Consider the following 17,320-nt stretch of genomic DNA (forward strand, 5'->3'; position numbering starts at 1 on the left):
AATGGAGGGTCTTTTCTCTGACTTTAGAGAGAAGCAGCCATTCCCTTTGGCCAGACCATCCTAGAGAGTTACACACTTCAGAGACTGTCTCATAAACTGAATCAGTCGTGTGATTCCATCTCCAAGATACCATTTTTGGTATCAATTTAACCACAGTATTCCTGAAAAAGTGGCCCCCTTTTTTATCACTAGCATAAATATTCTTCATGTAAAGACACCTTTTTGGGGAAGAAAAAAAAAATCAATATTTGGAGTTTACAAAGTTGTGGAAGAAAATATATTTATTCAAATCTTTTGTGAGTCCCAGAAATTGCACCAAACAGAACCGATTTCCCCTAAGGATATGTGAGGAAGTGTCAAATTACTTTGTACTTTGGGCTTTAAAAATAACAGCACAGAACCTGAGAGGGAAAGTCATTAGGAGCTCACAGCTGCTACAAAGATCACGAGCTAAGTGACAAAGAAAAATTATCACGAGAAATGCTATACAAATAGCAGATGTAAGAGTTCAGCATTATGCAGACATTTCACAAAGGACTTGTATAGCAATTTCGATATCTTCCCCAACATTTACATTTTAAAAGTGCAAAGTATACTAAAACCTTGAACGTTTTATAGCTTTTATATCCACGTGACACTCCCAAATAACAATTGCTTCTCTCTGTCTTCCCCGACCCTCCGTAGGGAGAAACATACTGTGCTCAAGGAGATAAGCTGAGCAAAGACAAAGAGGAATCAAGCAAAACTCTCAGCTGGCCCTAATAGAATTTTCATAGTTCCATTTCTATCACAAATAAAAAAACCCCATATTAAAGTGTGCGCTTCCCCTAATTCTGCCTGTCAGTTCCAGTAAGAAAGGGACTTCTGATTACACAATGGGCAGGATCAGTTCAGCCTAGGACATAATTGGAAAAGCAGCAATATTTACATGTTAGGTTGATTTTATGTAATTTTGTTTTGCCTATTTTTGCATTCAGAAATCATACATCACTGCTGCACTATTACAGGTCGCTCCTAAAAAATACCCTCCCTGCTTCTGAAAAACCTCAGATCAAACCCTACATCGCTGTATCACTACAAAATTCTTTTTAGGAGTTATTGGCATTGAAAAATTTATGCCAAATGCTGTAGAATTTAATATAGATTAATCCAATAAGGTTCTGTGGAGAATACTCTGAAAAGTTATAGAATTTAATAGGGAATTACCTCCCTGCTAAGGAATTTTTTCTGACAGTTTAAATACTACATAGTAAATGTATCATTTTCTATTAAATTCTATAGGATTTTTCCATAAGGGAATTGTTGGTGAGGTTAATCATTTTAATTAACCTTTTTATGTTGATAGTGACTGTTTCCTCAACTGTACATGTTCCCAGCTGGCCAATATAAAGTTAATAGAACAGGAAGATTAAGCTAAGATGGTGAAAAACACAGCAATGGAAAAGGAGGTCTGACTCTGTGAGAGCTGATGATCTGAAAACAGCTTTTCTTAACACACAGCATTCTAAATGGCTTTTAATACTCTGGGAAGCTGCTGCAATGGTGGATTTCTATGTCTGCACACTGCAAAAGCACAGCGAAAGGAGACTGTGGAAGAAAAGTTTCCCCCTTGCCAATATGCCTCCACTATTTTTGTCTTTTTTTAAAAGTCTTCAGCCCTCCCCTCCGGTCCAGGGCACAGCCAAGGCTCTGGGACATTGCAGCAGTCCAATGAGAAGGGGTCTGAGGACATCCTCCAGCTCCACGCTGGCCACTGACAGTGTTTGGCTGTGCAGGATGGAGAGATGGGGTTGAGAGCAAAGTGTGGCTCTCCATGCTCTCCTACTCTCCTGGGTTCATCTCTCCAAATTATAACCACAAATTACTAAACCACAGCTCCTCCCACCAGACAGTAAGGCACAAGTTAACATTCCTCTGTTATTAAAGCCGAGCTGGTTGCCTTTCATCAATGCACAAAATGCTGCAAGAAGACAAGACTAGTTGCTGCCTGTTACCTGTGCCTCTGCTCAGAGTATTATTTACCCCTTGGCAGAAGAGGACAGCCTGGTGCTAATAAATAACACCCTGGAGAAAGTCCCCAAAAGTCACCATCTTAATTTTGCCATTTTTCTACATTTACGTATATCACATATTTACTTTCCCAGAATTTTCTATGGCGTATACAATGAACACCATAGGATTTCTAAACTTTACTGCCTACCGAGTCCTTCATTTGCACTTAAAACATCACCATGATTGCATTATTATTACCACTACCTTTATAGGCAGGTCACTAGGTCAAGGCTGATCTCAGGCTGCTCACTGCAGCCAAAACAAATTCCTCTCACAATTAGCACCAAATTGCTACTGGCACCTTGGAGTAGGACAGACAGTGTCCATATCACCACATCCATAATTCATCCATAAACTTTTCAGCTCTAGAGTATTTCCTCTTGCTTTCCTTAATCCTGCTTGGTCTCTTACACTGATCTTAATGGCAGCTGGCTTGCACACTGCTGCTTCTCATGTTTAACTTCGCAGAACACATTACTGTCCCAGGATGAATGAATACAGGCTCTTATTCTGTCCCTTCAACTTATCATTGACAACCCAAGAAACCAAAGTACATGGTTTCAATTGACCGTTAGTTACTGTAAAAAGTGTTCTAGTCTATGCTATTATGGCTAATTTACCTTTTAATTATATTGTCCATGCTAATGCTAATTGGAATTTGATACACCCAGGTTTAACGACCCATTTTAATTGCCTTTCTGAAACAAGTTACAGATTAGTTTCTTCTAAACTTCAAAGAATTTCCATTTAAGTGTAAAATCAAACTGCTCCAGTGTCTTGCTGGCAATATAAGGTTCTGAGCAAGAATTTTTGCTACAGTGACTGAGCAGGAACTCGGTCTCTTGATTCGGCCTTACGCAGCGCTGCTGTTGTTTCCCATTACTTCAGGCTGATGTCCTGGCAGGGGCTGAACTGTGAAAGCCTATGAATAGCAATGCGGAGGAATCACGAACAAAGAAAGGATCCTAATCTGAGGGACTAAATCAGAGAAGATCCACAGCTCTGCTTTGATATTAATGTGATATTTTTCAGCATGAAAGAGGCTGGTTCATCCACCCCTAAAATCAGTTTTGATCTATTATTTTAATCCCAAATTACAGGAATTCTGTGGTAGTGCTCTTGCTGTTTGTTTTATCACAGCAAACATGAAGACAGCATACCAACAGAGACTGCAGATAGTATTTGAAGATATCTCACAGGAACAGTGTAGATTTCTGCGATAATTTAGCACTAGTATAAACTCTCCGACAACACTCAAGAGAGAGGTGAGCTGGGGACAGCCTAGAAAGAAGGTGAAAATAAACAAACCAAAAGGACTAGGCACAGGAATAACATAAAGAGATAGCTTAAAATTCCCGTAAATGCATGAAAGAGGAGAGGACGGTGGAGGACTGTTTGCTTGTGGTATCCTGCCCTTCATTAGGCAGGGAAGTGCCAGAGTCTGACCAAAACCTTGCATTGCCCATGCAATGGCTCCTCCAAGCAGGACTTCCAGGCAGAAACCTGGGGAATGGCTGTGGTACTGTGATTAGTAACAGAAAGCCCAGATATCTTAACTTCTTTTATTGCTTCTCTTCAACTTTATCTCTTAATTCACAATGCCCATTTTTGAGGGCAGGTGAAGTGATGAGACAAGAATTGAGAACTCCAGGAAAGCCCTATTCTGCAGCAATCCTTCCTCCTCCAGCTTCACAGTGCTGCTTCCCTCTGGTTTCAGTACAGCAACGTACAGGCTGAGAACACCTTCAACTAGGGCAATTTTGGGCCAGGGTTATAAACCATTCCCAATGCAGTATTGCCTGCTAGCAGCATGCTTTTGAAATGGCATCCTTCTACTGCCAAATTCCTTGGTGTAGATGCAGCTGGAAGCATATGTCTGGTGTGAGCTGTGTCTAATCTGTAAGGGATGTCAGTATAACTACACGGGGTTTTTAGTGTCTCAAGAAATGTGCAAAGTGCAGCGTTATCTGCCTTCAATGCAGCCCTTTGCCAGAAAATAACATTCTGAGGTCACCGGTTAAAAAGAGCCAGTGACCCTTGTCCTGACCAGCAGCAACCATGAGAATAACTACTAGCAAATCCCTGCCACATTGCTGAAAATACAGATTTATGTTATTTTCTTACATTTTGGGACATTTAGAAGAAGGTGTTGCTGGAGTATAAAGATATTTTCAATTTATGTGATGAGGGAGCTAGACAGCCTGCCTCCAAGTTCAGCGAGCCTGTTCAGACTCCAAATTGGCAATGAATCATTACACTCACACGGCCACGGGCAGGAGAGGTCTGTGGAGATTGCATTCACCCACTCTAATCGCTCCCGCAGCAGCACTGACTGACCCGCCCCAGAATTACGGAGGAGGGAAATAAAACTGTCTGATCTCAAAAATCCAAATACTGCATTAAACTATAAAAACTCACAGTTAGCTTTGGGGATGGAAGGTGATTTCTTGGCTTAGTGTTCCTTTCTTAGAGCAAGAGGACATGATTACTCAAAAAAACTTACTGTGTTATTGCAGTAACTGGCCAGGGGGAGGGAATGAAAAGCTTTACTGTGGGAGGCTGCACTTCACACTGTTTTTAATACAGGAATTTGGAGGGCACATGTCCTATATAGTCAGGCTATCAGTGGAATTGAGGATGACAAATGTGAGATCAGTTCTTAAAATGAGATCCGGAAGGGGTTTCAGGCACTGCAGCCCACTACATCTGATTCGCTGTGGGACAAACTGCTAGACACTATAATAGAAGCCAGCAGAGCTGGGGAGAGGTCCCTGAAAAAGCCTATAGACCATCTAGGAGAGAGCAGCATATCAATTTTCAAAATGTGTGAAAGGGCCTCTCAGAAGATATTACTTAAAAAACTGATCTGTCTTGGTGCAAAAAGAAAACTCGCCTTGTGCACTAACAGGTGAGAGATAGGTCTCACCCGTCCAGGCATTTTCAGTGTTCAGCTTTCACTGGTGGGACCTTACAGGACCTAACCTATTCATAAATGGGCTGCAGAGGAGACAAAGTGTGTTTACAATACAAAATTATTCAGGGTAATTAGAACAAAAGCTGTTTGTGAAGGGAAGCAGAACCATCTCCCAAAACTGAGTGGCCGAGTGATAAAATGGCAACTGCAATCCAATGTTGATAAAGGCAAAGTGATGTACTTGGGAAAAACAACCCTAACTAACTACACATACTGACAGGTTCCCAATTTGCTATTGCCATTCAGTGATGAGACCTTGGGGTCACAGCCGATGGTTTTCTGGAGGTGCCAGCTGAGTGCTCAGCAGTTGTTAAAAACCAAACAGTATGTTAGGAGGAAGGAAAGTAATGGAAAACCAAATGGAAAACATCACTGTGCTCCTGCAGAACTCAGCAGTAAAGCGACTCATTAAATACTGTGCACAGTTTTGGCCTTTCTGTCTTGAAAAGGATATGGTAAAGGAAGAAAAAAAGGCACAGAGGGAACAAGTGGTCATAAGTCTGGAATAGCTTCCTCCAACAAACCAAGTGAATAGTTCAGACTTCTTCAGATTTGAAACTGGATTACTAAGGGGGAATATGGAGGCGGACAGAGTCATGTGAGGCATTTAAGTAAATAGGGATGTACTTTGTTATGCAAAAACTAGAAAGCATCAAGAGAAGTTATTAGGCATGAGGTAAAAGCAAAAGGAAGTCTGTTCTTGCGGAATAAATTGTAGAATTCATTGCCATGGGACACTTTGGACACCAGAAGCCTAAAAGGGTTCAAGAGACAATTAGAAATTTATGGAAGAAAGGTCTGTCAAAGACTGTTAGACACAATGATGCCAAGAAAATCTCTGGCTAGACAAGGAGTAGATATAATCTCTGGCTCAGGAAGCCTCTCAATCTCTGTTCAGTCTTGCCCTCAAACCCTGCCCCAGTGCTGCCCTGTAAAAATGTGGTACCTCATCCTGTATGCCATAGCAAGACAGTGCTGGAGCTACCTGAGAGCAAGCCAAAAACCTTCCCTGAACTTTTTTCACTCTAGTACTGAACAAATTCCAAGGTTGAATACAAAGAACTATGTCAGAGACCAGCACTGGTGGTGCAGGATCATGGACTTTATTTTCAAAAGCTATTTGTTGTTCAGCATTAAATTGGGTCCTATATTTCTAATTTATATCAAAAATTGAAAATTCACGGGACTCAAAGGAAATCTTAACAATATTGTATATACAAGAAATCCCAGCTATCACCAGACAATAAAGCTGGCTACTTGCACTATGATTACCCAAAGGGAATAAGGATTCATTTTAGATGTACTTTCCAAGGAAAGATTTGTGAGTTCAAAGTCCTTTTTTCCTCTGCACATAAAACGCTTCCTAAGCACATTCACAAAATATTTAGCTGTAATTACAGCTCAATTTAAGAGGAGGAGGGAGTATTCACACAATTTACTTTCAAAGGAATCTTCTTCATGTAAAACCCAACTCAATACAGCCCACAACACGCTGCCAAAAACACAGGAAGATACTTACACTAAAATCTAGCAACAAACAAATGGAGGATGTTTACCCTCCTAATCAGGCAGAGTATGTTTGTGCCTAGCTTAGTCTTTTCCTTTTGCAGCTTCTACCTTAAACCTCCTCTCATGGAAATTTCTGAAGAGATTTTTGATCCTTTTGTCCTTTAACAAAAATCTCATGCACTGCCTACCTTTGGGGAGATTTATTTATTCTGTAATATTGATCACATTTTTTTCAGCATCTCCTTGCCATCCTCTTCTCTCTTCCTTTTAGATGTAAAAAGCAGATTTTTTGTAAAAAGCCTGTATGACTGCAGAATCCATTGCCTCTTTTCAGAAGTTTCCCAGGCATGAAGGCATGATATGGCTGTGGTACTTTCCATGCAAGGCTAGCAGTCCTGTAACAATGGATTTCCTATTTCATCTGGAATCTTATTGTTTCTCCACAAAACATTAGCTAAGTCCTCACTGTAGCTGGCAGATACAACTCCAGCACATGGACCAAGGCTGGATCTGACCGTATGTGAGAAGTTACAACCCCAGCCACTTCAGCAGCTGCTGTGCAAACATGACCTTGGGCTCTGCCAGCCCTCAGCCACTCTCAAAACTGGGATTCTGATCTCTGAGTCAGTCTGGGCACTTGAGAAACATTTTACCTAAAGGCTCACTGAGAGATCCAGCGTTTCAAATCAGACCCATGAGGCATCAGCAGGGCAGAACATCATCACTGAAGGGGAGCTGGACAGTTTATCCCAGACAGAGGTCGCCTTGTTCCTATTCCTCCTTACTCTAGGAGGAGATTTCATTTACTCTTTAGGAAGCCGAGATCTCAACTAGGGAGAAATACATCTAGAGTAGCTATACTGACTTCAAAGCAGATGCTTCAAGTTTTAAGCCAGCACGGAGAATAGAATTTGGCGCACGCAGTGCAGTCGGAGGAGTTTAACTTCCCTTCGGAGGGGACCCTGTGCTCCCCAGAACAGGAGTAATTGGCCAAAGCTCTCCTCCACTGGCTGCCACAGCACGGCACTCGCAGCAGGGAACTCCAGGAGGAAAGTAAAAAATAAGGCTATTAGAGCAGTGTTTTTCTTCGCTAAAACACGGGCGGAAGGTGTCCAACATTTGTTAATAGCAGTGATTTTGCGACAGCTGAAGCAAAGCCTGCTTAAAGCCAGACCAAGTTTACAGATGTGTTGCTGATTATTTTGAATAATTAAGTGGTGTAAAACCCAGCTGTGATGAATAGCACTGGGGTCGCAATTCATAAATAATTGAGAAGAGTGAGTCGCATTTGATCATCCTGATCAAATTCTACTCTCTGGAGAATAAATGTTTGTCCTGAATACCATCAACATTGTTAAATGCCTCAATATTCCTGCTCAGCCATCCAGCCAGCAGTCAATTGAACTAAATCACTTTAACACCTTACACATTTGCCTTCCTCATGAATACAAAATGTTTCTAACTTACACAACGTTTTTTGGGCATCAGACAAAGCAGCCACTCTTTATAGACAGTAACCAAACAGCAACAATAAACGTTTTAAATGATCCCATTAAAAACAATTCCTGCATACAGTCTTGTCTTTACACTGCAGTAAGCAAAGAAGCTGTAGATATAAGGCCACCTATTTTGGTTCGCTGCCTTGTTTGTAAGCACAGCTGCCTCTCTGATTCACATGCAGCACGCAAACACAGCTCCTTTTCCTGGTGGGGAAGCCAGTAGAGCAGCTCCCTGTAATTTCCTGGGGCTCCTCCTGCTTCTCAGTACTTCCAAAAGTTCAGCAGTGACTGCAATTAGACTGAGTGAAGGAAAAGCCTGACTCCACAGCCTGTCCTCATGCTGCTTGGTGTTTACCATGCTTGCATAATATGGATTTGGTAACCGAGAGGTGAAAAACTACTTTCACTTCACTGGAATTGCCTCCAAATGATAGCAGATTTATAGGTCAAAATCTGTCCTACACAGGCAAAAGGATGCAAATTTTAAAATAGTCACATTATGTAACTACCACCAACTAAATCCCAAATCTTTTCTCCTTGGTTTTACTGGAACCAAATAACCAACGACTTCAATAGCAAACTTTCCTGAACAGAGCATGAACAAGGACTCAAGGAACTGACCCACAGTTTGGGTTTTCTTACAAGACCAAATTCTACAACTTTTACTCATTGTAAGCACTATTTTACTACTTTTGAACTTTTCAGTGTGACTAAGAGGAACAAATTCTGGACCAAGAAGAGTAAAATAATCTGCACATTTTAAGAAAAACCTGCAATTAAAAACAACTGTTTGTATCTTTATGTTGTTTCTGGGGGCTTGCAGACAGCTTTTCCTATTTAATAAAAACTTAGGAGGATTCTCCCTTAAAGGTACCAACTCTGTGGTGGTTAGAAAGCATCTGAAAATGTCCAGTCCCACATTGCTCATAGCTGTTAGCAAATTGGTATTATCCTGTTTCTTCTGATACATTTGAGCAATGCATTTACCTGACATGACAGCCTCACACAGATGTCGCACGGTCCCCAATTATTAATACACAATTAACTTTAGGAAAACAACATTTTACTGGTGGATCATTAAATCGTACCTCAAAGTCTTCTGAGAACCCATGCTGGTTATTAGAATACAGCTCACTGATGTGTTTAACAAACTGCTTGACTGGAATTGCTTCCATATCATCTGTAGGAAAAAAACAGAGAGATATTCAGAGTTGCTCTTTGTCTCATACATAAAACTTCAGGGGAGGAAGTCTTCACTTGATAGTGCTCAGATCTGAGTTCCCAGGGGCAGAGCTGGTTCAATACACAGTAATAGAAATCTTGATGAATCTGGCCAATTCTGAGGTAAACATTTTATATTGTATTTCCAATTCTAAGCACCACAGTTACGAATACTGAGAGCCTGTTCCCTGGGATGTTAATTTACAAAGTCCAATTGAAGTTCAAGGATCATTTAGCTCTTCCTCACACTCTGAAGATGGTTGTGGATGGGATGTAGAGGCCTCCTCTCCTTCCATATTGTGTAAAAAGAACAGAAGAGAACCAATTTATGAAAGCAGAATTGACAATTACTCTCAGTAAGTCTTTACCAGACTGAGCAGACACACAAGCCTTTCTCACCAAAGTTATTACCTTTTTCCCTTTTACACAATGATGTAGAATCCAATTGGACTTATCATGGAACCGCTGCTGAGCAAAAGAACAGGCAAACACAACAGCCACACTAATTTGAGTTCTCTCTCATGCCAGACACTATTCATAACACTAAATATGTATTCCACTGGACCATTTGTTCTTGCTCAGCACAGTGCAAATTCTACCCAATATACCAATAAATCACCCACAGAAACTTTCTTAAAGAAGTCGAAAGCTTTAACTGAATTAAAGACAAACAAGACTGTTTCGAGCACCTGGGACCCTGGGCAGATTCTAATAAAGCTGAGGTGTAGGATGGCTGCCTTACTTATCTATTTCTCTATTTCTCTCTCTCTCTCAAAAAAAGGCCTAGATATTATTACAACCACCACTGCAGTTGGTAAAAACACTGTGCTTGCCAAGAGTCACCAGTTAATATTTTCAGTCTGGCATTTAGAAAATGCAAATCGCTATACAACTGTGATTACTTTCAGCATGTGAAATAATCTATTGCCTGATGGCTACTATTGTCTGATTGCATGATTTTATGGCAATACTCTCGTATTTATATATTCCATTTAATATTCTTCTGAAGATTGCATCCAGTTTATGTTTACTCCAAGTAATTCAGTGGTGTATTTTTGCTCCCATTTAGCAGCCATATGGTTTGGTGCTACAGCTGCATTATAATCTGGATTCTTTTCCTTTTAAACATCTACATTATGATAGAAAAAATCCAAATATTTCTACAGATACTTAGCAAAATTTAACGATAAATAAATAGATGTGACATTTACTGTATTCAGAGTGAAAGATCTTTGGCAGCTAAAACCTCTAAGCTGTCACATACGCTTTTCTTAGCAAAGGGTATGAAGATCTGTATGTGTAAATGAGGTTCTAGTTTGGCAAGAATTTTATAGATCCCTGACAATCTGATTTCTTTCCAGCTGATGGCAGTTAATATTGACCATGTCATTACTTCTCTCCTTTATTTTATCAGGTAACACTCTAAGGTGACTTTTTGCATCTATTGACATTTTCAGATCTCAATCAGCTTTCTTCTATTTTATTTACAAGGGCCGATTGTTAAGGATATGTTTGCAATCTGGTCACCTCACAGTACAGTAATGCTACTTTAATTAACCACATGCTCGTTTACTGAATAATACAGAATTCAAAAGATTTGACAAGTGTATGCTTCTCTTAGCAAAAAGCTGCAGCCTGCAGAAATGCTGGCATTTAAAAATATTTAAGTGATAACATTTATTCTATGTAATATTGAGAATATCATAATCTCATAACAACATTTGTATTAATATTTTTGCAGCCAAGACACTTGAATTGAATGATCTATAGGAACAGAAGTCAATAGTGAGAATCTGTAAAACTATTTCCTCTCCTGAAAAGTAACCCGTACATCCTAGATTTCCTTGAAAATAGCTTGTGCTATGATAGCAATTTCATATAGTCTCACAAGAAAAGTTCCATAGTTATAATTTTTTTTTTCTTTGCATAGTCTAGCTCAACTGAGACCAACCGAGATCAAGGAATCACTGCAGAAGACCAGTGTGTCCAATTTAGTTTTGCAGAAGGCAGAATTTAATTTTAATTGTGATCTGTGAGCCAAAAAATACATTAGAGATAACGTGCTCTCCAGTCCATTGAATTCTCACCAATTTCAAGGATGGGTCTGCACCAGAGATCCATGGCAAAGTATGGTTAATTTTCTTTTTATCATTGTCACTGCATGGTGGCAGTGTGTCTCCACCTTTACAGCCACTGCTACTTCACTTTCACTTCTCCTTTAGCATTTCTTTTCCCTTTTTCCTCTTCTGCATTTTCATTCCTATTCTGTCCAGGAGCCTTACACCCAATACAGTTTCCACCCTATTTGATAACATGGGCAACAATTACATGTTAAATAAACCAAATAGGAAATACTGTTGACATATGAGCTCACTGGGTGAGGGGGAAATGGAAGTTGCCCATAAACTCAGGAAAACCATGTTGCAGCAAACATAATTATTACATATTAGGAAGATAAAAATCAGAACCATGAATGTTAGAAACTCAAAAAATCATTTATGGTTTCCAGTTTTCAAACTGGTGGGATAACATAGTCCTACAGACTGTGACTGGGACAGGCACAGCCCTGAGGGGATGGGCAGGGTGGTGGGACAAGAAAGCAGTTGCAAATGAGATACAGCCTCTTACATTAACCAACAGAAATGGAGAGTGTTAAAGTAATTTGGGCCTGCATTTTCCTATTCACAACATCCAACTCCAAACTCCCACCCAGAAACACAAATTACCTTAGCTGGCTCCATGCATGCTTAGCCATAGGCAACTTGCCAGATCTCTGGTAAAATATGTGCTAACATCCTCAGCACTCAGGAATGGTATCTGCTCTGATTGTATCTGAAGATGGCTGTGACCTTCTCCAGGAAAACCAAGAGATGTAGCCAGATGCACAGAATCTGCTTTTCCTTGCACTATCGTCAGCCCAAAGGCTTTGGCTAAGCCTTCTTTCCATCTTAAAGTAAACAGAATTCAATGACTATAATTCTTTTAGTCGATTGAAGAGATTAATAGAATCCTATAAAGGCTAATTAGCAGCTCCCTGTAGTTCTGCCCATATTCCCTTTTGTACCATATACTTTTTTCCAGAAAGAAGATGGAGTGACATTTGATATTGTCAGTGTGATCCTTACATTCTGCAAGACCTACACATTATTCAAAGCGAAGAGGGAGATGTTTTAATAACATACCTTCACCCCTAACACTGCAGATATAATTACAGTTCTGTCTAGCTTGGGTTTAGCCATCTGTTTTATCAGTGTCAATAAAGTGATTCTGGATTTACTTCCCTATGAAATATGAGCTGAATCTGGCACCATAATAATGTACTAACCCTTTGTGTTAAAGAGAGAAAGAATTATTCTTACATGGACAGGGACAAAGAGCTCCAGAACTGCGTACATATTTATCATTATTATAAACAACATGAATTTTAGTAATATTTATATTATCAGATACTACTGAAACTGATAGGTGGGGGAATATGTTTAATTATTGTGCTAGATATTTAACATGGTTGTGGAGTTCCCATCTTCACTTGCCGGTCCAAGACAAGTACCTGAGAGGAGTGTCAAATAAACCTAAAGGGTATCACAGTGCAGCTCATTCGTTGCCACAAAGAGACAATGCCAAGAAGAAAGTCATGTTTGTTTAAAAAATGATATGTAGAGAAAAACCTTCACTAGTACTTTCTTTTTTAAGAAATGGCAATTGCCAATGCAGAATACTTAGTACATTCCCTCATAAGACAGCCACCTTCAAAAGAAGCCTGAACAGTATAAAAGCAATAAAGTTCGAACAGGGTTACATTTTAAGTTCGGATAATTAGTAATCCTACCAGGAAGGATTTTCCCATAGCTCCCACTTAATAGGCTGCCTTTGTAATGTTAAAGCAATAGGGGCCAATTTCAAAAGAAAAATAGGATATCCTATCAGAAATGACATTTCCACATAATAGGGCCTCAGATTCATTTTGATTCATTTATAGCCTGAGAGCTCACCGGATAGTTTAGTGGCATTGTATTGGAATAGATGAGTTTGGGTCAGGAATTAATCCAAAAGGTCAAACCCAAAGTGCTTCCTCATATTACCTTCATTTAGTTTGGAGTTTTGGTGTTTCTGAATGCCAGATGCTTGACACATATGGCAAAATCTTGGTAAGAAAATTCTCCATGCCTTTCATTCTGCTTATAAATGCTTGTTTTTCAGCAATTATCTTACCCAGCCTACTAAATGCAATATAATCCTTGCCTCTTACACCTTATTCTTAATGTGAAATGTGTGATTTGGTTGGTTTGTTAGTTGCTGCACTTAGTCTCTCATTTACAAAGCCACCTGGATTCATGTGCCATAGCTGCCACGTGCCTTGGCCCATCTGCTCCAACAGCAGCCACTTACTGCACTGCTCAGCAGCCCTGTGCCACCCCTGCATCTCAGCAGCACTTCCATCAATTCTCAGCGTGCTCTTCACAGCTGGCTTCAGCCAGAGGACGAGGGGATTCTCCCACTCTCCTCCCTCTGCCCTGCAGGGCTGAGCAGTGAACTGAATCGGCCTGCTGATCTGGCTGATGACTATAAGAAAGGATTAATTAATTTGTGGGGAAGGGGAAGAAGGATTAGTTGTCAGTGGGGTAGATAAGTTGATCCTACTCATTAGGATGAAGAATAGCGAACTGATAGGGAAACTGCCCTTTCTGAAGGCAGCACAAACCTAACTTGGCTTATGACGACATGAAACCAGTGACTTTGTTAGCGACATTAATCCTGGAGAATCCACTTCCAACAGCATGTTTTTGCAGTTCTCATTTTCTGCAAAAAAGTCTTCCCAAAATATCTACCGATAGGATCATAGCAGGACTGGATTTGACCTTTTAACTCACTGAAATATAACATATCTGAAAAATGCTTTCCTCTATCCATAGCAAACAAGCACCTTTCTGTTCCCAGCAGCACTCAACCCTGGGATGTCAATCTTTCACCCTCTTACCCTCCACTGCTGGAGAGAACATGGAATGCAATCACTGGATTTTTGAAAAGATATTTGCTTATTTTTGAACACATTCCGTGAGGTTCATGGGTTTTACCTTTTTACAAAGAGGCATGGAAAAATTCTGCAAGCAGCTGAAATACCTGGCGTCAATATTTAGGCTACATATTACTTAAAACTGAGTTTAGGAGCCATTCCATAAGCTACAATAGCCAGAGCGAAGGCTGCAGAGCTATGGCAGAAGTACCCATGTGGAGTGTGATTCCAACAGATTCACTTCCACAATGAGCAATGGGGCACTCATAGCTCATATTTAAACAGGGGCTGTGCAGCTGCACCACAATATGAGTGCACACAACACATGGTACCACATGGGGATGTAAAGCCCAAATTCACCTGTATTTGGTCTGTCTCTAGCAGAGTGGCTGATCCTAAAGAACACTGAAAGGATTAATAGCACATCCTTGGGAAAAATTCTGCCCCAGTAGAGGTTACTGAAACATGCTTATCAATTCCACTAAGGTCACGTGTCCACCTCTAGAGAGAAGTTTAGACAAAACCACATAAACCTACAGATTGAGCATACACTCCAAAGTGCACATGAGGACCAGAAACATCCCACGTTGCTCAAATTTTGGCACTGATTGAATTTGAAATGTCTGAACAGGCAACTCCATAGCCAGATCCTGCCCTAACTCACAGGAATACTGGACTCCATGAGTAATTCCACACGTAAAACAGGGCGGTGCCCAGCTTTCTTCAAACTATTCTAGATTTAATGCATTTAAATTATACACATTTATATTGTCAGAGTCTTTAATTCTGCAGTATACTGGTCTTCCTTGCATAACTATTTAACATTAGAATGCAACTGAAGCCATTGTATTTAATTTGGAATAATTAATCTTTCTGACTGATCCCATTGTTTGCTATATAAAAAATGGCCAGAAATATGAGAACAGATTTGTTTGTATAACATATCAATTAATTTATGATAAAGTCATTAAAAAACCTTACTATGGAGAAGGTGTCTGCTTTCTGTGGAGATCATATCTGCACAAATACTAAAAAGGCAATACAGTAGGTTTCATTCTAGGAGATCAAACTACCTGCTGAAGATCTCTGAGGCACTGGCATCCTCCTGAAGTCACTGACTCAATAATTAAGACAAATTATAAATTAAAATAAATTAAGATGAATAAGAAATCATTAAAACTTGATTACTGGGGGCACTATTCCTCATTAATGCTCACATTTTTGTAATCATTTGTTTATGAAATACTGTTTTTAATAAAAAACACCTTTCGAAGTGAAAAGGCATAGAAAACACTTTGAATACATTTGAAAGTCATGGAAAGATGGGCATGTTGAAAGAAAAACAGGTGTCCTTTCAGCAAGATAATTGCTATCTATTTGTTATAATCAAGTCAAATGAACACAAGGGCAGGTTTCTGATAAAGGGGTGACACATGAAAAAGCAGAATATGAAAAATCACCTGTGTAATTCTGTAGCTACATTCATCTCTCTTGCTTCAAGACTCAATCTACTACAATGCTATTAGCCATGTGTCAGTCAGGAATATAAAGATGTTAATGATAAAATTTTATATGTGTCAAAATAAGAGCTCAGTTTAAATCTGCTTGTACAAATCTTAGATTAGGTTATCATTAATTATAAATGTAATAGCAATACACTTCTTCCCTTTAAGCAAAAAACCAATTTCAGTCCAAGAGAATGAAATAATGTGAATTTTCCCTTACCACAGACATTAAACACGATCTTATTTGGTATTGTCTGCTAAGGAACACAATTTTAATCTCACACATTTCCATCTGCGGGTTCCAGTCATGCCATCAATTACACACACCCTTTACATTTGAGCACATGGATGTTCAACTTCAGGGCTCTGCCCCCAATGTGACAGCTCTCAGAAAAGGATCTATCCACATTTCACATGGCCACCATAAAAACATGTTGTTTTGTGATGCCTCAATTAAAAGCACCATGATTAGATATCATACCATAAATTCTTCAGTGTACTGCAGGAGCAGGGTTGGTAGCAGAGCCAAAGGAAGGTGGATGTTCCCTAAAATACCTTGATACTTTCTTGGCTTCAGAGGATGGCTGTGTTTGCAATATTGCATTCATGAATTTAATTGAAGCTGAAGATGGGTACAATTCACAATATGGTGCTGGAACATAAATCCGCAGGGAGCAGAAAGCAGAAATAAAGTCTTAAACAGCTGAAGAGCACTACCTCTGTGCTCAGTGAAGAGCTTCATGCCCTTGAGAAATAAGTCCTCAGCTGCAGTCAGTGCTGTTGCCTGCACCTCGCCAGTCTCTAGCAAGGCTCACTGTGCTCATTGCACTGTCACTGTCATAGCCACAGGCATGTCCTGCTCTCTGCTCTTTAGCTCTGGGGATGCAACTTAAGAAAGCCACATCTTAGCAGAAAACAGTAAGATACCAAGCCTGTGTTGGGAACCCGCAGCTTCCTTCTCAAATGAGATATCTCATTACAGTCTCTTAATAGAAACAGTTTGTCACAGGGTGGATGCTACCAGAACATATCAGAAGTGCAGGGGCTGAGCCTGTAAATAACACATCAAGTCTGACCACGGACATTCATCAGGAAAGGTTCAAGGCAACCACGGTTATTGAAGAGCTAAGAATCAATAACATGGACTCAGGATGGGACTCCTTCTTGTAACCATGGGAAGACAAAGGTAAACAAAGGAGGGTCATGGCTTTCACACCCTCACTTGACTGCATGAGATGGTCAAAACACCTTACCACTGCAATGAAACTGGCCACTACACTATTTCCTAGGTTCATGCACCCCCAACTGAGACATCTTGAAGAAGCATAAGAGAGCTTCTCCATCAGATTCTGCCAGTATTTATTTTAAAAACATTATTAATAAACTCCAGGACTAGTTAAAAGATTAATTTATTGCCATTTAAACCTAAAACTGAATGCACTTGTGATCCAAGAACTGGGAAATGTTCCTTAGTCTTGTAGTCTAGACATAGCTGAAATGATTGGAATCACTTCTGAGAAATTTTACTTATACTAAAAATATAAGA

At 39.9% G+C, this 17,320-nt stretch overlaps 1 protein-coding gene across 1 annotated transcript in view; it reads right to left on the reverse strand.

Moving 5' to 3' along the window:
• PTPRG (protein tyrosine phosphatase receptor type G) overlaps nt 1–17,320 on the reverse strand; it is a 399,811-nt gene that overhangs the window by 21,181 nt on the left and 361,310 nt on the right. The window contains exon 15 of the mRNA XM_064667329.1: nt 9,123–9,214. Coding sequence (XP_064523399.1) covers nt 9,123–9,214 — 92 coding nt within the window. The remainder of the gene's footprint in view (nt 1–9,122; nt 9,215–17,320) is intronic.

This window comes from Pseudopipra pipra, chromosome 11 (genome assembly GCF_036250125.1).
Source record: "Pseudopipra pipra isolate bDixPip1 chromosome 11, bDixPip1.hap1, whole genome shotgun sequence".
In the NCBI taxonomy this organism is placed as follows: domain Eukaryota; kingdom Metazoa; phylum Chordata; class Aves; order Passeriformes; family Pipridae; genus Pseudopipra; species Pseudopipra pipra.